At 33.6% G+C, this 25,676-nt stretch overlaps 2 protein-coding genes and 1 pseudogene across 2 annotated transcripts; all 3 read left to right on the forward strand.

Moving 5' to 3' along the window:
- Positions 1–214: 214 nt before the first annotated feature.
- LOC149398549 (putative WRKY transcription factor 31) lies at positions 215–4,277 on the forward strand. The gene is made up of 6 exons (XM_089615205.1): positions 215–706; positions 818–919; positions 1,035–1,211; positions 1,315–1,713; positions 2,061–2,174; positions 3,093–4,277. Exons 1-6 carry the CDS (start codon positions 470–472, stop codon positions 3,717–3,719), a joined length of 1,656 nt encoding a protein of 551 aa, XP_089471331.1. The 5' UTR covers positions 215–469; the 3' UTR covers positions 3,720–4,277.
- A 5,235-nt stretch (positions 4,278–9,512) lies between these two features.
- On the forward strand, positions 9,513–10,845 carry LOC149398550 (uncharacterized; annotated as a pseudogene).
- Positions 10,846–13,247: 2,402 nt separating this feature from the next.
- Positions 13,248–17,792, forward strand: LOC149398551 (aspartic proteinase A1-like). The gene is made up of 14 exons (XM_089614696.1): positions 13,248–13,392; positions 14,238–14,619; positions 14,952–15,012; positions 15,107–15,201; positions 15,279–15,391; positions 15,512–15,680; positions 15,781–15,820; positions 15,905–15,969; positions 16,089–16,202; positions 16,294–16,358; positions 16,672–16,828; positions 16,993–17,112; positions 17,207–17,295; positions 17,479–17,792. The coding sequence occupies exons 2-14, from the start codon at positions 14,245–14,247 to the stop codon at positions 17,561–17,563; spliced, it is 1,548 nt and encodes a 515-aa protein (XP_089470822.1). The 5' UTR covers positions 13,248–13,392; positions 14,238–14,244; the 3' UTR covers positions 17,564–17,792.
- Positions 17,793–25,676: the final 7,884 nt, after the last annotated feature.

Genomic DNA, 25,676 nt, shown 5'->3' on the forward strand with positions numbered 1-25,676 from the left:
CTTGACGCACTATCTTACCTCAGTGCTTCAATATCTGCCATATTTATTCTTTGAGATAAGTGGTTTAACATAATATATATATAATAATATTATTTTAATCTTTTTATTTTCTTGGTCGTAGTCTAAACCCTTTTTGTTGCCGAGTCCATTGCACATCTTGATCAAAACTTCTTCACTACTCTCATTTTCGGTCATATATATTCATTATACCATTTTACTTCTATATATTATTACTTGGCTTTGATCTTTATATAATAAGCTCTCTTCAACTTCGTTTCGTTATTTCTTTTTTGTCTCTTTAAATCTCTCCTTTACGACTAAAAGAGAACACATCAAATTCTTTGTAAGTCCTACTACATAAACCTAGCTAGCAGTTAAGAAAATACTAAAAAAAAATCTACCAAATAATTAAGATCCCTCTCTCTCTCTCTATACCCCTCTCTTTCTAGATTGTTGAAATAGTGTGTCTATGATCATGGACCACCCCACTAGAGATGATCAAGAACAGCACGGCTCTCCGGCGATCAGAGGCGGAGATATTATCGGAAGGAAAAGAGTGATCGGAGAAGTAGATTTCTTCAAGGATCATCGCCACCATCGACATCACGTGATCAAGTCATCGAGCCATGATCATCATCATGACAAGGTTGATGAAGCAGATGATCATGATCAAGAGACCGGGCCGCGAGATAGCGAGCTTGTGAACGTAAGCGCGATTAAATTTGGCTAATGATGATTATCATAATATTTATGGGAATTTTTTTTTTTATATAAGTAATTTTTTGATTAGTTTTATTCCTTTGATTATGTTTTGTAGACCGGTTTGTGTCTTCTTACAACAAACACTAGCAGTGACAAATCAACGGTGGACGATGGATCTTCTGACAATAATATGGAAGATAACAAGAAGCCACACGAGGTAACATATTATATATTATGTAATAAACTAATAACGTTAGTATTATAGGTAGTTCTCTTGTGATCATATTTTAAATTAGGATTTTTCTTTTTTCTTTTTGTGTGTTGGTGTGTAGCTTGCGGTTTTGCAAGCCGAATTGGATCGAATGAACTCTGAAAATCAACGATTAAAGGGATTGCTTAGTCAAGTTAACACTAGTTATAATGCCCTAACCCTCCAACTCGGCGCATTTATGCAAAGGCAAAACAATCAAAAACCCGAAACCGCCGACGAAGAACGCAATAATATTATGGTAATACCAATTTAATCTAATTCATTGAACGCAATTATGATAATATTATGATTTGTGGTCGTATCGGTAATTAATTAATCATCATACATGTAATTATAATTAGGCGATTAGCGGGTTATTAGAAGATCATCAAAGAAGATTTGCGGGAGCCGGGGCTAGGCAGTTCATGGACAGCGCAACCCTAGAAAGCCTCGAAAATTCGCGGAATTCCTTGGAAGGAATTATAACAAGATCGCAAATTTGTTCGAGGTCTTCGCCCCAAAACGAGATAATCGAGTCGATGGATTGTAAGAGAGGAAGGAATGTTGTTAATAACAAGGAATTATTAGACCATCAAGGTGGTCAAGATGATCAACAAATGATTGTCGGTGGGTCTAGGTGGGTACCGAACAAAGTCGCTAGGGTTAACAATTCTCGGGAGGAAGAGCAAGCCGCCTCGGACACCATGTCGATGATCCGAAAAGCACGAGTCTCGGTTCGTGCAAGATCCGAAGCTGCCATGGTAAGTATATATATATATATATATATATATATATATATATATATATATATATATATATATATGGTGATGAATAATCCATACATGGCTCCGTAGATTTTGTGAATTAGTTATGAAATTGAAAAGGATGCTCATATATTGTCAAATTATGGATAATTATAAAACCTATTTTGTCAATACCTAGAATTAAATTACGTTGCTTTTGATTCATTGACTTGAGAGAATCATGCCAAAACCTTGATTGATACGCTGAACCATCTCGTCAAGCTTGATTTTCCAAAGAATTCTATTAGTGATGATAAAGATTGTGTGGCTAACTTTGACTTTCTTGTGTTACTTAACTTTTATAGATATCTGATGGGTGTCAATGGAGAAAATATGGGCAGAAAATGGCAAAGGGAAATCCATGCCCTAGAGCTTACTATCGCTGCACTATGGCCACTGGTTGTCCAGTTCGCAAACAAGTAATATTTTTAATTTTTTTTATTTCGTTTGAAAATAAACTATGGAAAATATATCTAAGCAAATAATTCTTTGTATTATTGCGGTTCTTATTTCTGTTGATCTCATTTTTGGCATGACTAAGATTGATTGCCGGGTCTTATCTCTCAACCTCTTCTCATAATGGCGTAATGAATATCTCGTGACCTATTTCATATATACCCCTACTAATCAACTTACATTCATAAATAAACATATATATAATTTGTGTATATATATATATATATCGTCACTGACACGTTCGAGAATATACACATTCACATGTAAAGTCAACATAATATCAAACAAGTTTGACGTAAGTAGGTTTAGTTCAGCACATATAGTATCACTTTTGTTTTTTGTTTTTTTGGTGACTCAAATTTCACGCCTCTAATTGACACTGATCACATAACAATGACTTCGGATATCAATCATTACACGTTCAAAGACTATACACATTCACATGTAAAGTCCACATTATATTATAATATTAATATCGCACAAGTGTATCAGTTGAAAGTGTAGCTTATGTTACTAAATCTAATTTTCTTTCTTTCTTTCAAATAGGTAACATTTTTGCAAGAGTACTTATTTACACTAAACTAAGCATTATAACACCTTAATTTCGTCACTGATCTAGAGGACACTCATCTCATCATATCATTAGAATATCCCAAGTTAATTATATTCACTACATGTTAAAAAAAAACATTACATATATGTGATCGATCAACATTATGATTTACTAAAGTATATTATGAAAAACATAATTAAGCCTTTTCTTCTTTCTTTCAAATAAGTAGTACATACACTAAACCAATTGCATACATATCATTGCATTAACTTCTTAATTAGGGTAATTAACTAACAACAAATATTTATGATCTTGATATGATCTATAGGTACAAAGATGCGCCGATGACCAGACGATCCTAACGACGACATACGAGGGAAGTCACAACCATCCTCTTCCTCCGGCGGCCATGGCAATGGCTCAAACAACCTCATCGGCGGCCTCGATGCTCTTATCGGGCTCAATGCCGAGCTCAGATCTCCTCCACCACCACCACCACCACCTGAACCCTAACAGCTTCTTGGGCCGGGCCGGGCCCACCACAAGCTTCGCGACCCTCTCTGCCTCGGCCCCGTTCCCCACCGTAACCCTAGACCTGACCACCACGAACAACAACAACAACAACAACAACAACAATAGCGCGAACAGCGCTTCTCCGACGGCTGACCAAATCATCGCGCAATTGCGACAGCTGTCGCAAGGCGAGGCGGCGATGAACAATAATGGATCGTCGACGACGCAAGGTTTGTTGTTAGGGCACGGGCAAAACGTTGCGAAGATCGTGGAGAATCCTAGCGAGTTTTTGTCGTCGGCCATGGCGAACCCTAATTTCACGGGGGTTCTCGTGGCAGCGCTCACTTCTATGATGGGAAATAATAACAACGTTATTGGCAACATCAACAACAGCAATAATAATAATAATAATAATAACAGTGGTAGCAGCGAAAAGAACTAATTAATTTGTAAGTGAATAATAACTTGACGTCAGTGAGTTTTAAGTTTGATTAGGGTTTTATAGGAGTAGCTAGTTCTATGCACTCATGGTTTCTTTTTTTTTTTCTTTTTCTTTTTTTCCTTTTCCTTTTCTACTTCTTCATAATGTTGGATATTTTTGCATAATTTTTTTTTCTCTCTAAATAATGACTAGATTATTGACTTATTAATCTTTCATTTCATTTTGTTTTTGCATTTAAAGAAGAGAGCTGAAACCGTAGCTATATGATTTTGAACACCTCTATGTCTCCTTTTGTTTTACAGGAGTAGCTAGTTCTATGCACTCATGGTTTCTTTTTCTTTTTTCTTTTTTTTTTCTTTTCCTTTTCTACTCATAATGTTGGATATTTTTGCATGTTTTTTTTTCTCTCTAAATAATGACTAGATTATTAACTTACTAATCTTTCATTTCATTTTGTTTTGCATTTAAAGAAGAGAGCTGAAACTGTACCTATATGATTTTGTACACCTCTGTGTCTCTTTTTGTTACTAGTTCAGTTGGATTCTTTAGCACCTGTGGATAAAATTACTGGGACGTTCTTATAAAGAAGTTTTGATCATATTATATGATAGACACAGTACTATATACATAATATATATATATATATATATATATATATATATATATATTATGTCTTATAGCACTAAACTTTTGTTAGTAAGAAACACTTATCATGTTCATTATGAATTATTAACAGTATATCATTTTATTGATATATGACCAGATAAATTATTTAAAAAATTAAGGATGACAGTTTTATTACCGTCGTACTCTACTTGTCATGAGCTTAAACAGTTTATGACATGTATATATGAATCCCGTTAGGGATGGCAACGGGTACGGGTAAGACCGGGTACACCTATTCCGTTACCCGTACCCGCTATAATTTTTTACCCGTTACCCGGACCCGTTTACCCGGATTTTGAGACGGGCCGGGTAACGGGGATACCCGCCGGGTAAACGGGTTAAAAATGTTGGACCCGTTACCCGTTTACCCGGTTTAAAAAAAGGGTAGCGGGTCGGGTAGACCCGCTTACCCGTTTATAAAATAAAAATCTATCAACAATATAAAGTTTAAAAATAATATATCATCTTTAGGTAAACATATGATTTATTATATTTTTAAAAACAATGTTTAAAATATATCATCTAATTATGTAAACATATGATTTATTATATTTTTAAATATTTAAAAGTTAACGGGTCGGGTCCCGGGTAACCGGGTACGGGATGACTATTCCGTTACCCGTACTCGGACCCGTTAAAACCTTAACGGGTATTACCCATTTACTAAAAAAGAACGGGTATTACCCGACCCGAATAAATCGGGTAACGGGCCGGAACACGGGTAACGGGTCAAATTGTCATCCCTAAATCCCGTTAAAAAGTATATAAAGGTATTATTAGTAAATTTTTCACATACACTGCCTATTTACCTTATATATACCTTACCCATTAAAAATAATAACGGGTACGCTACTCATACCAAGACATTGAAAATATATGAGTATTAATAAGGTATGATATATATATATATATATATATATATATATATATAGGGTAGGATTTGGCTGTAATGAAAAATATTAATATAATTTAAACATCATAATAAACTTGATAACATTGATTCTTTCTTATATCTAATGATAAATATAGACTCTCTTGATTCTCTTCCCTATCAAGGTTAGAGGACTGCCTAATATGTGCGCACCAAAACTAAGATTAAATACTTATACATCTCCAAAATCTGAAAATTTATTCTAAGTACCAAAACCTAGCTACTAGCTATTTATACATATATATATATATATAGATATATATATATGTGTGTGTGTGTGTGTGTGTAATATAACGGATTTGGAAATTGTCTCATTATCAGAACCACGATAAATGGTAAATAAAAATCAGTGACATAAAGAAACAGATTATACTGGTGTCTTCAAAAAGTAAGCAAGTTTCCTCGAGATCCATATTGGTATATAAAATAATACTAAAGTGGTCCAGGTATTTTATGTCAAGCTACATATTTATATATCAGTTTGACTTCGATCCATTTTATGGACCATAAACACTAACTTTGGTACTTTTTTTTCCAATTTTTTTCTTACATATAACATCTTGAGCTTCTTTATGTGATCTACTTTTGAAATTGCTTGCGAGAGAAAAACTTACTGGATTCACAGATCATAGTGGACTGAGTGTGAAACCAATAAAGAAAGAAACTTTTCAAGCATATTGTTGAGATATTAATCAACACTTCGACCAAGACGGTGTTGAAAAAGAAGCTTATTGGAAGACTTGGTTTTGAACCGTGACTTGGACTTTATAAGTGTTTCTTTTTGTAACATTATATTTCTATCGTCCATAATTGCGGCCGGCAAAGAAATAAAGTTGTAGTCCACACACTTAACAATAATAATATTATAATAATAAATATTATTATTATTATTGATCCTTCTGTTCAATTATTTAGTTCAATCATTTTTTCTTGAGCAAATTGAACTAAAAATATAATATTTCAATTTTTTGATAATTAGAAATATCATTGGATTTAATTTTCCAATCTGCTGATTTGCTAAAGATTCCTTTATTGATTATAACAAAAACTAGCCTTAGATTTTGTTTCTTAATAAACTAAGTTTTAGTGGCGCACGCTCGACTTATTTAATTTAGGCATTTTCTTCACTTTTTTTTTTTATCTAAAATTTTGAAAAAGGGAGTTTTTCTTCACTTTTATTTCTCTTAATTTTATCTTACTCCAATTAATATACATTAATTAGACCTATACATAATAATAAATCTTGACGGCACAAAACAATCGCAAACAAAAAGTAGACACAAAACTAATTTCTAATTTATATTATGAGGCACACATATAGTAAAGATCAAGGAAAAAAATGCCGATTTCGTTGCCGTTTCGAGCCTCCTGATTTACGGAAATTCGTCATGCCGATGGAATTTCCAACGGAAAAATTGTGGAAATGGGCAAGTAAAATGCCGTTTTCAAATGCCGATTTCCATGGAAATTCGACGTGCCGACGGAATACCGAACGGAAATAATGTGGCGAAACAAACACATAAATATATATATTTTTAAATGTAGTTCAAATTTAAAACACTTCAAATCATACATATCAAACTACTTTCATTTCAATATGTCAACAAATTTCTTTCACCATGTCAACAAATTTCTTTAAACATGTCAACAAATTTATTTCAACATATCAACAAATTATATTCAAACTCATTTCAATTCAATTCAAAACGTAACAATTTCAATTCATAATCTAATTTAAACATGTCAACAAATTTATTTCAAGATATCAATAAATTCTATTCAAAGTTCAAACTAATTTAATTTCAATTCAAAACGTAACAATTTCAATTCATAATCTAATTTAAACATGCAACAAATATATTTCAACATGTCAAAAATTTCTATTCAAATTCAAACTAATTTCATTTCAATTCAAAACGTAACAATTTCAATATATCAATAAATTCATACACTTAAGTCTTAAATAATTTCATTTCTAGCATATACAAGATAAAAAGTAAACACAAAACCTTACTTAAAAACAGAAATAAAACTTGAATTTCGGTTTTTTCAGTCGCCGGAAAAACTCAAGGTTCGCCGGAAAAAATGGTGTTTCGCCGGAAAATTTCAAGGTTCGCCGGAATTTAACCAAAAAATCTGGAAAAAATATATATGATAGATCGTCACATTACAAACAACTTTCATGAAGAGGATTACATGAAAAAAAATCATATTACTCAAGAAATTGAAGGTGCAAGTTTCAGAATCTAGGGTTTTGGAAATTCCTTGGAAATTCTTGGAAATTCGTCGACATATTGTTGATTTATACCTTCGCCGTGACGGAAATGATGGAAATTCGCCGATGGACGTGGAATTTCTCCGACAGCCGAGTTGTCTCCTTCACAGCCCCGTCTCGTTTTTTTTTTCTTTTCCTTCGAGTTTCTTCGAAATTCTGGGAAATGGGGATGGTTTTATACACACTTTTGAACGACATTGACCGGCATAAAACGACGGAAACGAAATATCGTTTCGTGGAAATTCCAACGACATATAACGTGGAAACGACATTTTCTTCTTCCGGTGGCCGCTGACCCGTGGAAATGGAATTTCCAGGCGAATTTCCGGGAATTTCTCCGGCATTTTGTTCCTTGGTAAAGATAGAAAAACAAGACAAGAAAGATCATAAAACTTGAAAATTATAAATGAAGATGAGAAAATAAACAAATATTTTTTTTCTTTTAAAAACTGCCCCTGTACCTAATGCCTTGAACTTGAACACTTAGGGCTTCTCCTATCACACGGCATCCCACTATATATGTCGTGTGATATGCCTCAATCACACTGCATTTGTATCACCAAATATAGTGTGTGATACAGTGTCACGCTATATTTGCAGTGGCACTGTATCACACGGCAAAGCTTCTTTTTTTTAAAAAAAAAATCATTTTAATAACACATTAAACATTAATTATATATATATATATATATATGTATATATTAACTCTATAATTATTTATAAAACACCAAAACTCATAAATTGACTATAAAAAATACATTAAAATAAACTTCAAGTAAAACATTAAAAATTTAAACATAGATTACAAAGTTTAAATTAAATACACAAAATAAAATAAAAACTAAAAACAATAACATAATTTTAAAAGACATAATAAAAACTTAAAACACAATTTAATGACGGAAAAAATTATTTCCAGTTCCGTCAAGATAATTATAATACTAAGTGTAATCTTGATTTTGATCTCCTTGAGTTTGATCTCCCTGAGTTTGATCTCCCTGAGCTTGATCTCCCTGGGCTTGATCTCTCTGGGCTTGATCTCCCTGGGCTTGATCTCCCTGGGCTTGATCTTCCTGAGCTTGATTTTGTTGATAATTAGATGCTCGATACTGAGATCCATAATATTCAGTTGCTTCTCCTTGTTCTTCATATTGGTTCGTCTGTGCTCTTTTTTTGCATAATTTTTTCTTTTTCTTTTACTAGAAATTCACGCATATTTGGGTCGGATATAGTATCCAAATTCATGAATAAAATTTTATTCTCTTCTTTCATTTGAGCTAGCTCAATCTTTTTCATTCGAAGTTCATTTTTTTGTCTCTGAACTTCAATTCTATCAATATTAGAATCTTTAATAGTTCGGACAAGACTCTCATTTTTGTCCATCATTTTTTTAAATTCTTCAGCATCTTTTTGTTGTTTCTTTGCTTTTTTTACACCCATTGGTCTTCCAGATAAATTGCAAGTGCCTTCTTGATCGTTTATGTTAAGATCAAATGAATTCATACCGGGGGTTACAGGTGACTCGGTAGAAAATGATGACGATGACGGATGGTTAAGACCAGGGGACTCGGTATTTGAGTTGTTACCAACAAATTTCTCAATTCCCTTAAGAATAGGCCACACATGGTCCGGATCTAAAATTCAATGGTCCGGATCTATTTGTTTGTTTATGATAATGCTCAGAGACAAGATGTGACATAAATTGAACGGCTAGATTTTAGATCTAAAATTCAATGGTCCGGATCTATTTGTTTGTTTCTGATAATGCTCAGAGACAAGATGTGACAGAAATTGAACGGCTAGATTTTAGATCTAAAATTCAATGGTCCGGATTTATTTATTTCTTTCTATAAATGATGAGTTTCATACTTGGAAAAATATCACCTCTTTCTTTACCGTATACTTCTTCTCATAAAAAACGATGAATTTTCAATATGGTAGTTCATCTTACCTACCATCTTCTTCCTCTTCTTCTTCTTCTTCAGATAATGAATATTATGAAGATCTAGAAAACAAAGTCATACCTCAAATTACTGAAAATAACAATTTCATGCTAAATCGTATGCTAAATATCGAAGGCACTCAGCGTGGATCTATTCCTGGTCATATCATTATCAACCGTGATCGGGAACAAGCCGCTCGCAATCTCTTCAACGACTATTTTGCAGAGAATCCTCGATTCCCAGAGACAATGTTCTGACGAAGATTTCGAATGAGCCGAGCATTATTTCTTCAAATTCATGATGTTGTGCAAAGGCATGACAATTACTTTGTCTAACGAAGAGATGGACTCGGTAAACTCGGGTTATCTAGTTTGCAAAAATTAACAGCCGCTTTTCGAATGTTGACATATGGATCACCGGCAGACTCCACCGATGAGTATATCAAAATAGGCGAGTCCACAACTTTGGAATGCTTGAAGAGATTTTGCCGTGCTATTGTCGAGGTGTTTGGAGGCCATTATCTTCGAGCACCTAATGCTAATGACGTTGCAAGACTTCTCCACATTAATGAGCGTCAAGGATTTCCAGGTATATATGTTGGGTAGTTTAGATTGTATGCATTGGAAATGGAAAAACTGCCCAACAACTTGGGGAGGTCAATATGCTGGACGTAGTGGATCTCCTACGATTATTTTAGAAGCTGTAGCTGATTATGATATTTGGATATGGCATGCATACTTCGGTCTACCAGGATCTAATAATGATATTAATGTGCTAGATGCATCTCATCTTTTTGCTAATCTTGCTGAGGGTACTGCTCCACCGGCCAATTATGTCATTAATGGAAAAGAATATAACATGACTTATTATTTAGCCGATGGCATATACCCAAAATGGTCGACCCTTGTTCAAACTATTCGTTATCCACGTGGTCCAAAAAAAAAGTTATTTGCAATGAAGCAAGAAGCACGTAGAAAGGATGTGGAGTGTGCATTTGGAGTGTTGAAGTCAAGATTTGCAATTGTGGCCGGACCATCCCGCTTTTGGAGTAAGAAAGTGTTACATGATATCATGACATCTTGTATTATTTTACATAATATGATAATAGAAGATGAACGCGATGCTAATCCAACCATTGAAGAACGAGCCGAAGTTTCAAATGCTGAAGTTGAGATGGCAGACGATGAAGATGCTCGATTTCAACAATTCTTAGGTCGACACCGACAAATCAAGAACAAAGACGCTCATATTGAACTTCAAAATGCATTAATTGAGCACTTGTGGAATGAATATACTAATTCTGATAATTAGTACGATGTAATCTATCTTTTCAAATGTATGTTTTTATGTTGAATTATTTAAATGTAATATTTTTAGTAATGTTATTTTTATTTATCTTTTTTTATTTATCTTAATTTTTGTTAAATATTGGTAAATACTAAATTATTTTAATCACTTAATTAAGATATATCACCATTAATAAAGAGATTGTTTTATTTTAATAATATAATAATGGTGAATAGTATTGTTAGTGTGAAATTTGATATTGTGGTTGGAGTTGGAAAAAAATTTGGTGCTAAATTAACACAAAAGTTGTGTTGAATTAACACCAAATATAGAAAATGGGTTGGAGTTGCCCTTAAGGAAATGAAAAGTCAAATAGCGATTGTATTTTGTAAAAATTATTTAAAAAAGGGAATTGAAAAAACATTCAGAATAAAGAGGGGTAAGAATGCGTATGGGTTTGGTTTGTGTATTAGCTTCTAGCTTAAATGAGGGATGTATTCATGCAGCTTTCTAATATTATATATACTTTAATTATACAATAAATGTTTCCTCAAAAAAAAAAAAAAATATACAATAAATGTTTTTAAATATGGGCCTTCTTTAACATGAGGCCTAAAAGAAAAGACATTATCTTCTTTAGCACATCTATTGTCCTATATATATTCTTTTTTACTCACTGATTAAATTATCAAACCAGATACAGATTGATGGCGCATTGTTATTGTTATTGATCTTGGGGGTTTTTTGATTTGTTGGATTTGGGTCGCAGTGAATATACACATTATTATATGCATTGTATCTGTAAAACACTTGCTAGGAATCATAGAGCAGCCACCAAATCGACATATGTATCTTTTCGTCGTGCAGTCCGTTTCAGAATTTTGACTTCATCGCGGTGAAAAAAAAGATATTTGAGGAATTTTTTTACCGTAAAAAAATTCGCTATTTTTGTAAGGGATTTGAAATAGCTGCTATTATGGAAATTTTGCACCCTAAAACCGTTACTTATTCCCTTTCTTTTTTGCTTACCTAGCGGACTGGCTTGACTCAGTCATATACTCCTTCTAATAAGGTCCATTATACGGTTCTGCTAAAAAAAAATGGGCCTCTAATGAGCCCACGTAATCTACCACACACAATAAATTCCAACCATTAAAAAAAGAAAAATAATAATATATTCTTCTCTATCCAATGTCAAACACTTCTTTTTATTTTAATATTTTTTGAATTGGGCACCTCTTTTATTATTCGGATTACTTGACCAGGCGTTTGTAATTTTGGACACGTGGCGACTCGGATTGAATTTCGGTACTCTCTGTCCTAATGCAGCGGAGATCTCAATATAAGACAAAACAACTTGCACAACAGCCCTTCAATTATATCATTATTATCAATTGGCTGTTCTAAAAAATAATCGTACGTCTTTATCCATGACCTCTTTGGGTAACCACCATATATTTGTACACGTGTACGATCAGATCGGATCTCAGTACTCTCTGTCCTGTAGCGGCGGGGTTTTCAATACAAGACAAAACGTTTTTCAATTTGACCCCTTGATTTTATACTTCATTATCATTTTGGCTGAATTAGTATACTTGCTATTTTCAACTTCTATTTAAACATTTTAATGAATTAGGCAGATCTAAATTCATAATAAAACAGCGTAAGTAAAGCTTAAGCATATTTTTGTTATTTCAATATGATACTTTATGGGTATTTATTTTATCATCTGAATGACATTATTATTAAATTAGTTCAATGAAATGAACCTATTATTAGTTTAGGAAATATAGTCTAAGTCTAGCAAACAAATTGATCATTTAAGTGTCCAACCTCTTAAATTTTGTCATAATTAAAGGATTGACTATATAAACAGATAAGTGTATAATAATAGATTTAAGAAGTTATCGAAACACTTAAAAAATTATCCAATCACTATCTACAAGAAGTCTCCTTAAAAAATAGTCTGATTGCTTATAGAGAATATTTACTTACTCCTCACAAGTTAAATTCATCAGGCTTTATATTATAGTCCAACATTCCAGTAAACGACTAAAAAGATATAGTAAGGTCTAAATTGGTACAAGTTATAAATTCAGGGACCAAGAATACAATTTAATTAATTTATTCCGTATTATAAGTTATAACACGTTTTTTTACCTAAGAATATTAGATCATAATCTACAAGAACATTCACGCCGATTGATTTATTGAAAAAATACAAAATATTTACTTCTTCTTTTTCTTCACAAAATATAGATCGGTACAAGTTTAAAACATTTACTTTATATAAAATAAAACACGTTTTTCACTTAACAGTACAACATTCCATTAAACTACTACTACAAAGCAAAACAAAACAAAAACTTAGCAGGGTCTAAATTGGTAAAACGTATAAAGTTCGCAGTCCAAAACAAAAAATATGTGTAAAGTCATAAGCTGGTACAAGATATTTAATTAAATTTATATAATGCCACGTCCAGTATTATATAGATACTTATCTTAGCCCCTACGGATTTGCTTCATAGAAATCCTCTCTCTCTCGCTCTCATCTTTCTCGTTAACTGCTATGTAAGTGTGATTTTTTTTTTTTTTTTTTTTTTTTTTGTATCAGTTTTCGATTATCATGATTTCTTGTTCATTTCAAGCTCCGATCGGTTAATTTTTGGTACTTGTGTGGTGTTATTTTGGAGCTTTGACTGATAGCTTACTTATTTGGGGGTTTTTAGGTTTTCGATTGGTTTCCGAGAAAAATATGGATTATATAGTTTTCTCAGACACGGCTTTTTTTTTTTTTTTTTTTTTTTTTTTTTTTCTCTCTCGTTTTCCTTGATTAATTCTTGAAACGAAGCTCGTCAAGTTTTTTTTTTATTATTTATTTTTGTAAATTACAATGTTCTGAAGCTGACCGGTCATCGAAGAAATGAATATATTTGCATGCTTGAGTTTCGCGGTCTTGACATGATTTAATCGATCATAGAAGGGTTTTTTTTTTTTTTTTTCATCTCTGTGAGTTCTATTAAGCATCGAGTTTTAGATTTGAATTTGAATTTTGAATTGTGATTTTTTTCCCCTAGCTATCTGAACTGAGTAGTATCTGATTATTCATAAAAATGCGTTGACTTTTGTTAAGACTAGGTAAGGCTTGTTTGAGAATCAATTTTTCGTATGTGTGATTAGATTACAAAATTAGTGAATGGTCTCTCTCTCTCTCTCTGATCATAGGTGACTAGTCCAAAAATTACGATTTTTTGTATTGAATTGTATCTGGTTCTGTATGACTGAAAAAGAAGCAATAGGGATTTAATTTTGCTTATTACTCTGTTGCATGACATTAATTTTGCACTGTTCTCTTACTAATTTGACTGTAAACAGAAAAATTTTGGTCTGACTTTTTACCGTCTGTCCATTTGCAGTGAAAACATGGGTACCGGATCGAAGTTTTTTGTGGCAACTCTTTTCCTGGGTCTCGTCCTGAGCCCGGTGGTTTTTTCTGCATCGAACGATGGGTTGGTTAGGATCGGACTCAAGAAGAAGCAGCTCGACCAGACCAACCGAATCGCTGCCCAGATCGAGACCAAGGAAGGACAATCGTTCAGATCTTCTGTTCGGAAGTACCATCTTCGCAGGAATGTGAACGGTGATTCCGAGGATGTTGATATCGTTGAGTTGAAGAACTACATGGACGCTCAGTACTTCGGGGAGATTGGAATCGGTTCTCCGCCCCAGAAGTTCACCGTTATCTTCGACACAGGTAGCTCCAACTTGTGGGTCCCGTCTTCAAAGTGCTATTTCTCGGTGAGTCGATTCTTTCCTGAGATTTTTTCAATTCAGTGCTTGGGTTGAATGATTGAACGTGGATTTGTTAGGACTAATTGAATATTAAATAGATAAGTAATGGGGTAGTATATACTACATAGAATACTTAGATGTTTCAGTTATGTAAATAAGACGGAGTAGTAGGGAAGATGATCATGAAAATTGTATGGGAGATTACTGAGAGGAAGAGATTATCTCTCGGAAAGTCAGATATCCATAATTGGAATTCCTTTTTATAATTTTCACTAATACAAATATATACCAATTCATATCGTTATTCATAGAGCAAGTAATGTTGCATTGTGATACAGGTGGCCTGCTTTTTCCACTCGAAGTACAAGTCATCCAAATCGAGTACCTACAAAAAGAATGGTTAGTTAGCTTCTTGACATCGAAATCAGTTTATCATTTATCTGTGAGTTGACATTTTATCGGAAATTTTACGGTTATGTATTTCCTCTTTCAGGTAAGTCTGCAGCCATAAAATATGGTACCGGGGCCATTTCTGGATACTTCAGTGAAGACCATGTTACCGTTGGTGATCTTGTCGTCAAGCATCAGGTAATAATCTAATGGTCACTGGCAATAATGCGAAAATGTCATTTGTTTTCCTTACTGATAAATATTTTTTGTTCTAGGAATTTATTGAGGCTACGAAAGAACCTAGCATCACTTTCGTGATCGCCAAGTTCGATGGAATCTTGGGACTTGGGTTTAAAGAGATTTCGGTTGGGAAGTCCACGCCTGTGTGGTAATATTACATCTCCCTTTTATTACATCTCGTGCTATTGTAATCATTATTCATCGTTACGGCTATGTTCAATAAAGAAAAAGAGTATCGATTTCTCTTACTTAATGAGCCACGGTGTAGGTACAACATGGTTGAACAAGGTCTCGTGAAGGAACCCGTTTTCTCGTTTTGGTTTAACCGCAACGCTGACGAAGAAGAAGGCGGTGAAATCGTTTTTGGCGGAGTTGATCCGAATCATTTCAAGGGCGAACACACTTACGTTCCGGTTACACAGAAAGGATACTGGCAGGTTCGTTAATCCTCGTTTTTCAGCCATACTGATTTGGTGTATAATTTAATGATTTTTCTTAATTCAATGATCTTCATGCTTTTTACTAATTTTTCGACAGTTTGATATGGGCGATGTTTTGATCGGCGGTCAATCAACTGGTGAGCTAATTAGAAATTATAGTTTTAAAGGAACCCGTGTAGTTGGTCATACATGTTGCTATAACTCAAGCATACCCATTTCAGGTTTCTGTGCCAGTGGTTGCTCGGCGATTGCTGATTCTGGAACCTCACTATTGGCTGGGCCAACGGTATGTATATAGTAGTGTTTTTATATCATATATTTAATTGTGTGAAGCCTTTGTTTGTGATAGTATTAACGATGTTTCACTTTAAGGTTAATTATATGTGTGTTTCTAACTCATTGCAGGCAATAGTGACTGAGCTGAATCACGCTATTGGTGCCGCGGGTGTGGTGAGTCAAGAGTGCAAAGCCATAGTTGAACAATACGGAGAAACCATAATCAATAGCATTCTATCTAAGGTATCTATATGAAACTCCATAACCAATCTGCACAGCTAAACAAATCAATCCCTACCTCAACCTCTTATACTTTCATCGTTCTCTCTCTCAGGACCAGCCCCTGAAGATCTGCTCTCAAGTTGGTCTATGCGCTCTCGATGGCACTCGTAGCGTAAGGTTAGACTCGTTTTTTTGCTTCCGTGTCTTTATGTCTATCGTTTATGTCGCTCACAATATAGTAGGAAGAGATGAATTACTAATCTTATTTATCGGAGAAGTTACTTAGAAATTTTTCTATATAATCTCATTTATATTTTTTTCAAATACATAATATCTATAAATATAATATTAAAGTTAACGAGGTACTCAAAATTGTATGCCGATTCGGTGTAATCACCAAATGTTTATCCATAGAAGTCTTATGTCATTTGTTCTACTTTTTATTTAAATTTCTTAAACTTTTTTTAAATTGGATGAAATTTTTGGTCAGTATGGGAATCGAGAGCGTTGTTGATGAGAACGCGGGCAAGGCATCGGGTGCCCTCGGCAACGCGATGTGCTCTGCGTGTGAGCTTGCTGTTGTATGGATGCAAAACCAGGTCAAGCAGAACAAAACCCAGGAGCAGATCTTCGACTACGTCAACCAGGTGAAACAAATTTAAAAAATATAATTCATAGGTTAAACAGATGAATAAGTTTGGGAGAGTCATGGGTCACTTTTGAGTACTCGTTTATCAATGGAATTTGAATGGTTCTTTCTTTTATCATATTTTCTATTCTCATGCCTTGGGACATTTTGACATTTTCTCAGCTGTGCGAACGAATTCCGAGCCCAATGGGAGAGTCAGCGGTCGACTGTGACTCCTTTTCTTCCATGCCTAACGTTGCATTGACCATCGGTGGAACCCAATTCGAGCTCACCCCCGAACAAGTATGATATTTATAACCAACCCTTTTTTTCGTTTTCCCGCGTCTTTCAAAATTAAATACGTATTTAATTTTTTTTTTTTTGGTTCGTCACACAGTACATACTCAAAGTCGGAGAGGGCAGTCAAGCTCAGTGCATTAGCGGTTTCATGGCTATGGATGTGCCACCGCCACGTGGACCCCTCTGGTACCAGTTTTATGCCATATTTTTTTTTTTAATATTTTTTTTCTAATCGTTTTGCTAGGACTAGAGAGGAGACTGTTGACCATATATTATTTTATTATTATTTTTAATGAGGCTAAATTAACCAGGAAAATTGGTTAATATATAAAAAATTTAACAAAAAAAAATGTGTTATTTATTGAACAGGATCCTCGGAGACGTGTTCATGGGTCAATTCCACACAGTGTTCGACTATGGAAACATGAGAGTTGGGTTCGCCGAAGCAGCTTAAACATATTCCCTCTCTAACTAACTAAAAAACTACAAACTTGGTTTGTTGGTTTATGTGGTTCAGTTTGTTTCTGTGTTGCTTTGACTTTCGGATGATGATCGTTTCAAGGGGAGTTTGAACTTTATTTAAGTTATCCATGAAATAAAATTTGTGTAAATAGTAAGTGAGATGTTACGGGATTTTATCGAACGTATCAGAACTCTCTCAAAGCTCTATTTGCCTTTTCTTACTATGTGTGTTCAATTTAATGTGAATGGTTTGACTGTACCGAAATTTAGGTTCGAAATTGAAATTTCCAAGAACTCGCAATGCCCATTTCGGGAATTTTGTGTTGACTGAATTTAAAAATTAAAAAGAATAATAAGGAAAATTTACTAATGGTCGGAAAACACGGATCATCACTGGTAATTTGTTTTAGATTTTGGGAAAAGTTCATATGCATAGATGACTCGTCCTCTAGGCTTCCTTTGGAGTGGAATTTCGTTAGAAACACCGATCAAGCTCTTGGGACGGGCCACGGTGGGATGGTCGAGCTTGCCAGGAAGTACCACCGAGCGCCCGAAACTAAGGGGCTGTTTGGTAACGTTTTTATTTTTTGTTTTTTGTTTTTAAAAATAAAAGTGACCGTTAGGCAAAAAAACGTGTTTGATAAAGTCATTTTTGTTTTTTGTTTTAAAAAATAGGAGAGAGAATAAAACAAAAATTGGAGAATAAAAAAAAAACTTGTTTTCAAAATTTTTAAAAACAAAAACTCTCGATCGTCTCTTTATTTTCTTAAACGAAAACAAAAACAGACCTTCGTCGCCGATCCGCAGAACTTCACCGTCACGTGGACCGGTCCTTCAGTCTGTTCCTACACCGGAGTCTTCTGCGCTCCGTCGCCGGTCTCCGTGCTCGTCCTGACGAACAACGATCTCGGCGGCTGTCTTCTCCGGAGCATCGGGAAAATGATTACCAAACATGTTTTTATTTTTTAAAAATTAAAAAACAAAACAAAACAAAACATAATTTGTATTTTTAAAAACAAAAACAAAATGTTACCAAACAGGCCCTAAATCATTTTGGGTATGAGTTATAATACGGATGGCTTATACAGGCAAATGATAAGAGCCAAGATCTTTTTACCTTTTTCTTTTGGTGTTATTGATAAGATTATAGGGGGTGGGTAACTTCCATAATTAGTATTAATTAGGGGTTCGCTAATACAATGGGTTTGGAAAATTTAGAAAAAGTGTCGAGGGGAAGGGAGAAATTCGTTTTATATGAGTTCCGGCGTATAAGGGTTTGCAAGGTATACGTGATCTTGAATTTTTTTTTTTTGTTATTTTTTTTTTGTATTTGTATTTGGGTTTGGAAAATTTTGAACCATAGAAACAATGTCGCAATAGGGAAATTGATGTGATACTACCAATTTTGGTTCGTTGCGGTCAATATGAACGCGGCTATTGTTTCGGGAGCGGTCGATTTTAGTGTTGGGTGCGTGTCATCTGTGACTATAAAGCCATGGTGATTTCTTCGGGCATTTTGAAGAAAAAAAAAAATCAAGGGTTCTCTCCTATTGTGAAGGCCTCGGCGATTCTTCATGGAGTCACGAATCACGATGGCTCGTGAACTATTTGGATGGAACCAGGTTGTTATTCATTCGGATTGTCTTGAGGTAGTCGTGGCAGCAAAGAGCAGCAACGTTCCTACTTTGGAGCTCGGAACTATTTTAAAATATATCAAGGCGATGACCTCTATTTTTTAATGCGGGGACTCATAAATTAGCTCATTATGCCCTTGGGTTTATGTCAATTTTCTTTATGTAATAGCAAGTAGTCATCAATGACCAATATTTAATTATATGTACCCATTAAATAATTTAAAATGTCTACTAAACCTTCATCGTTCTTTTCCGCTACGCAGATATATATTTTACAAGTATAATCTGTTTTTAGTTTATCAAATAACATATGGGAAATTTAATAACAATATCCGTAGAAATAATTTATAAAAATGTTCAAACCGTCTCTTGAAAATCTGGTACTAGTTTGGATTTGCTTTCTTCAGTATTAATTTTTTTGAGTTTTTCCCGAAAAAAAAAACAAAAAACTATTGTAAAATATTTTCAAGATCCGGTACTTCATTGACTTCAGATCTTAAACTTAAGATCGTCACTTAAACTAACGTACAACTCATCCTTGACAACGATACCGGTACTTAATGAAAATACCATTGCCGCGTCACCATTTGCGCATCACGGAAGTGCTGCTTCCGTGAGCCTCGGAAATGGGCAGGGGGTCAGGCGGAATTGAAATGGCAATAACAGTGGCAGGTGAACGTTGGCTTGGATTCGTTTCTTGGTTTTTTTTTTTTTTTTTTTTCTAAATCTGGACCCTTGAATTACAAACGGTAACTTAATCAAAGGCCCGAAAAAATGGCTGTTTTAGGAACGATTTATGAACGTTGGGGACTAAACTGTAGCAATTTTTTTTTATTAAAATTTATGTTTTAATCCCTCTCACACAATTCTACTATAAATACATCCACATTCTCTTGAATTTTCTTCACAACTCTCATATCTCCCTCTCAATCTCTCTCAAGTTATATAATCTCTCGATAATTCTCATATAGTTATATCTCTCAATTTATATAGTTTAACTTCTGTAAAATTTATATTATAGTTAAGTTTATATAATTTATATTATATAGTCAAGTTTATATAATTTATATTTATATAGGTTTTACGAACATTTTTTTACACAATATTTTCAATATTATTTATTTTCTTTTATATAGTTTTAAGTCATAAAAATATATATTATATTATTAATTATAATTTATATTATATACTTAAATTAATATTACAAAATATATTTTATGAATACATATCATGTCTGGCGAGTCATCATCTCACCGAAGTTCTCGTCAAAGTTCTAATCGCACTCTCACACCGTCACAATCACAACAATAAGAGGAGCAACACGAAGAATTTCTACAACCCTCTTCACCACGACAATTTCCAAAAAATTGGTTAAACCTTTCTCAATTTTCTAATTACAAAAACACTGAATATCAACCCGTCCCATATCCAAATTTTTCATAACGACCTCCAAGTATCCCTCTATAATTATCCCAATTCACCCCGGTATCCCTTTTTCGACCACAATATTTTTCACAACAACATCTACCACTTCCTCCTCCACATCAACAACAATATTTTACACAACAATCTCTAACACCTTCTCACGACCAACCTTCTAGCTCCCAACAATATCCACACGAAGACCCTAACCAGGTATATTAAGAAAAACTTCGTAGATTTCAACATCAGTCATTTTCTCCACCACCTCAACGCAAGTCATCTCCTCCAACATGTCCACCACCTCCACATCAAGATCCACCAAATCCCGAAGATCAAGAAAACCCACAAGCTCAACAACAACAAAAAAATCACGTTCCGAAATGTGAAAATACTTCCTGGAGATCCACGATGACAAAGGAAAAAAGGGTCAATGTTACAAATGTAGGAAGCTCATCAAAGTTAACAATACACAATAATGGATTTGCTCGTTGCGCCACCACTACAAGATATGCGTCAAGGCCAAATCTTTTTCATCTCAAGTACGTACCCATGATCCTGACGACTATATCAAAGAACTTGTTAAATACATAGTTTCTATCAATCAATCATTTTCACCTGTAGAAAGAGTAGGTTTTTGTAGATTTATACATTATTTAGTTCTTGGCATTTAACTGATTTCAAGAAAAACTCTCCGTACAGAAATATTGAAAAAATTTCATGAAGAAAAAGATACACTTAGAGCCTGCTTTATGCATGCTAGATTTAATGTATCCCTGACGTCTGATATTTGGTCGGAAAAATACCAAAATGGACTGCAAGAGTGTTGTAGTTTATAACATAGAGGAGGCTTGAAACTTAAACAAACGGACCATAGCCTTTATAGATGGTAGTCACATCGCATATGCCATATTAGGAATCATTCTAGATGTTATATAAGAGTAGAACCTACATGAGAGCATCATTTCCATAACTCTTGACTTTGGAACAAACAATGACTCCATAGTTAGAGCTTTACGACTTAAGATACCCAATCAAGACTCTCTTTTACACCAAATATGTGCACCCATATCATAATAACAATTAAGGTGAAGCAGGGTCAGGAACAACGAATCTCTTTATGATAAAGAGATTCCTTTTGCAAGTCCGTTATTACGGGTAGTTCCTACAAAGCAAAGGATCAGACTAATGATCATAAACCTTATAGTGAAAGCCATAGCTTGGATAAATAGTTCAACCTAAAGAGTAAACAAACTCAAGAGACGTTCTTTATTTAACGGTCTTGACGAGAGGAACTTTCACACCGATTATAAGATTAGATAGAACTCAACATTTTTAATGTTGAATTCCTTCTTGGCCGACAGATATGTAGAGGTTACCCGTGAATATGTGAACAGATACGGAGACCATGACATAACCGAAGCAAACATTGCAATGGCTAAGTGTTTTACTCATTTTCTTCACGTTTTCGCCGTTTACACAACCACATCTTATTTAGAACTATATACTGTTATAAGAATAAATCTTCACGATTCCAACCACTTTGAAATATTTCAACCGTGTATCGAATCTATGAGAGATTTTTTTAAAAATATTGAAGAACTTCAAAGATTCCTTACTTATATGGTTTTGCATACATTCTAGACCCCTGAATAAAATTGGGGGTTATCTTACATTTTACAATATTTAAAACGTCATACTGGACAAGATTACGTGATATATGATCATACTAGAGTCGTAGAAGAGTTATACTCCTTTTTTCAGGTTTTACTAATGATAAATTCCAACTCGTCCCCAGCCGAGTCCACCCCGACATGACTCAACATGTAAATGAATGTTTCGAGATATAGCTCGTTTTGCCCGAGGCAGAACTTCATCTCCAAAATCATCACCACATCCCCCAACCGCTGAAGAGACATCTGAACATGATGAGATCACGCTATACAACTCTCAACAATTTTCTTCCATGAACCAAGATGACCTCAACTTGCTGGCGTGGTGGAGGCAACACAATTTTTTTTTTTTCAATATTATCCAAGATGACCCGAGATGTACATTCGATCCTGGTTTCAATGGTTTCGTTCGAATCCGCATTTAGTAGCTCGGGTCACATCATTGACGATCGAATGCAGAGTTTGAAATCCGAAATGGTAGAAGCACTGACCATTTACAAAGATTGGTGTCGACACGGAGAACGCTATCAAGAAACATTTGTGAACATTGATGTTGTTGATGATTTTGATGTAAACTTCAAAAACATGACTATTCATGAAGTATATTCTTATTTTACTCATAATCTTGTTGTTATGCTGTTAGTTTTATTTTTATTTTATAAAGTTATTAATAAAGATACAATTCAGTTTATATATTAGTACCTTTTTAAAAAAAACTTTTAACATTTTAGTCCATTTGATTTACCATTTAATTTTTTTTACAAAAAATTGGCTACATAAGCCACCTAAACTATATGAATTGTAAATTAGTCAACCTTTGGTAAATACTTTGTAAATAGCCAACTTGCATATGTGTCCGCCTATTAACTTCCTATAATATATGTTTGACTGTGTTAAATAAGTCTTTTATTAATCTGTTAATAAGTTTACTTGACTATTTACAAGAAATTAACTAAAAGTGAACTATATCTCAATCCACTATATCCGTGTGGCTATATAACTTAATAACCCTTTTTTTTATTATTAAAAACCAAAAATTAGCGAAAATACTAATTTTCATTAAACCTAACGGAAGTACCACTTTCGTGAACTTTCGGAAGTCAAAGAACTGTCTAACGGAATTGCTACTTCCGTTAAGCAATGGAAGACACTTTATCGGTATTTACACCTTCTTCAGATGCCCAAGATGACGTACAAACAAAAAAAAGACATGAGTTTTGAATCTGACTGAACAAAGTCAACCGTACTCTTTCCCAATAGAAAAAAGCTCACATGTTTGACTTTGCTAATATCACAGGAAGACCTTTTTTAGTAGTCCTTCAACCGTATGTATGCAGTATATATGCCCACAGACAGTAATTAACAGCCTCTGGTTTCTCCTCTGACAAATCCCTTTATCATTTCCACTACTTAAATGGGTTGATTCAGAGCCAAGTTAGGTTTAAAAAGTGTGATATAAATATTATGATAAGACAGGTAAAAATGAGATGAGATGAGATGGGGTTTCTTGTGTATGAATTAAGAATAGAATTGATGCTTTGCAAAAGATTCACAGTTCACAGCTGAGCTTGCATTCAAAAATTTGGCAGGCTTGGAAGAAATATTGTCCCCAACTTTTCATATTTGTTTTTGTGGGATTAATTTTTTGGTCCCCTTTTTGGTTAAAAAAATAAAAAAAACAAATAGACATCTATGATAAAGGTGAATAGAAAGAATGTGATGAGTGTGTCCATAGCTGTAAAAAGAATGGGCTGTGATTAAAATTTAATGCTTTGGTCTATCTGGTGAAACATACACAGTCATAATTTTTTTTTTTTTTTTTTTAAAAGAGTGAGAGAGCGCATATGAGCACCGACATAATGAATGATAGAAATTTGAAATTGAAACATAAAACATTTGTTTTTTGGGTTGTTGTTTTGTTTTTGAATCCATTGGTTTCTCATGAGTCATGACACAATAATAAATAGACTTTTTTTTTTTGGCTGGCCGAAATAATCTTTGATTTGTTATGCATATGCCATTTTGATTTATAAGCTAATTTTACTAGCAAAATAGTCTACGGTCTATTGATTTTGTAGCAAGCTAGTATTTTTATTTTGTAAAAGACTATCAAATCTTTCTTAACGAGATCCTATGCGTGAACAACTTGAAACATTTTAAATTGATCAATTTGTTTTTTATAGTTTAAAAAATTCATCAAAGCAAGATTTTAATCCAACGATAGAAAAGTATTTGTTTTTACGATTACAATTAGTTATTATATATTTATATAAAACTAACAAATTATTTAAGTTGAATATTTCATTATTTTTTTTAAATAACTAATAAAATTGATAGTTTTTTAATATTATTTTACTTCAAATTACTTTAATAACAAGAATGTCACTCACATGGTAATATAAGACTCTTTACAGTCAAACACCTAATAAATAAAAGAGATTATGCTAAAATTATGAACATTTAAAACTTTTATGACCAAAATTCATTAATTTCTTCTAATTTCAAAACTATAACTATTGACAAGTTTGTCAATAAATATATGTATTTATTGACAAATTTAACCGTAATTTTAGAATTAGAAGTAATTAATAAATTTGTGCATCATTTTGGAATGATCAATGGTCATAGTTTTGAAATTATCCCTAAATAGAATTCCGCATTGTAATTTATGATTATTTGTGCCAAAACACCTAATAAATAAGCATAAACTATTATCTCAATTTTGATGGAATTTGATACTTGTGAGCTAGCAAGCAAAGTCATGACTCATGAGCCATGGCTTTTCCTATCATGGCCAAGAAAAAGAAAAAAAAAAGTGAAAAAGCGAAAAAGAAACTACTTATCAAGATAAGTAGTTATGAATAGAAAGTGAATGGTTATTGACTAAATTTGATTCCGCGTTACTAGTATTCAAATTATGGTATGGTATAGAGTTAAGCATTACTTTGATCATAATCATTGCAAACGGCCATATTCACATTATGTGACACTCTCTCTTTGGTGTTACTTTAATTGCCCGCACAATACAATAATACATCTTAAAAAGTACTTCATGAATTGGAGGAGATACTAAAAAGAGGATAAAATACGCTTATATTGTGATCATTAGCATTATTGGTGAAAATTAAAAAGGGTTGCCTCAAGCAAAAATATTGAAAAGGGTTGGTAGTACAACAACAGATAACAAATGAGAATCTGAATTGGATTTTCCTTTGTAGACTATGAATCTCAACAACAATACCGCCGTCCATTATGATAAATCATAAAATATACTTTTATTTTTATTTTTATTTTATTTTATTTTATTTTATTTTTTAAATCTTGATTGGAAATACAGTTGGATTTAACCATCCACACTTCTCTCTAGATTCCTTCCATA

This window comes from Urtica dioica, chromosome 5 (genome assembly GCF_054948205.1).
Source record: "Urtica dioica subsp. dioica isolate 48M chromosome 5, U.dioica_male_clone48M_v1_H2, whole genome shotgun sequence".
Classification (NCBI taxonomy): domain Eukaryota; kingdom Viridiplantae; phylum Streptophyta; class Magnoliopsida; order Rosales; family Urticaceae; genus Urtica; species Urtica dioica.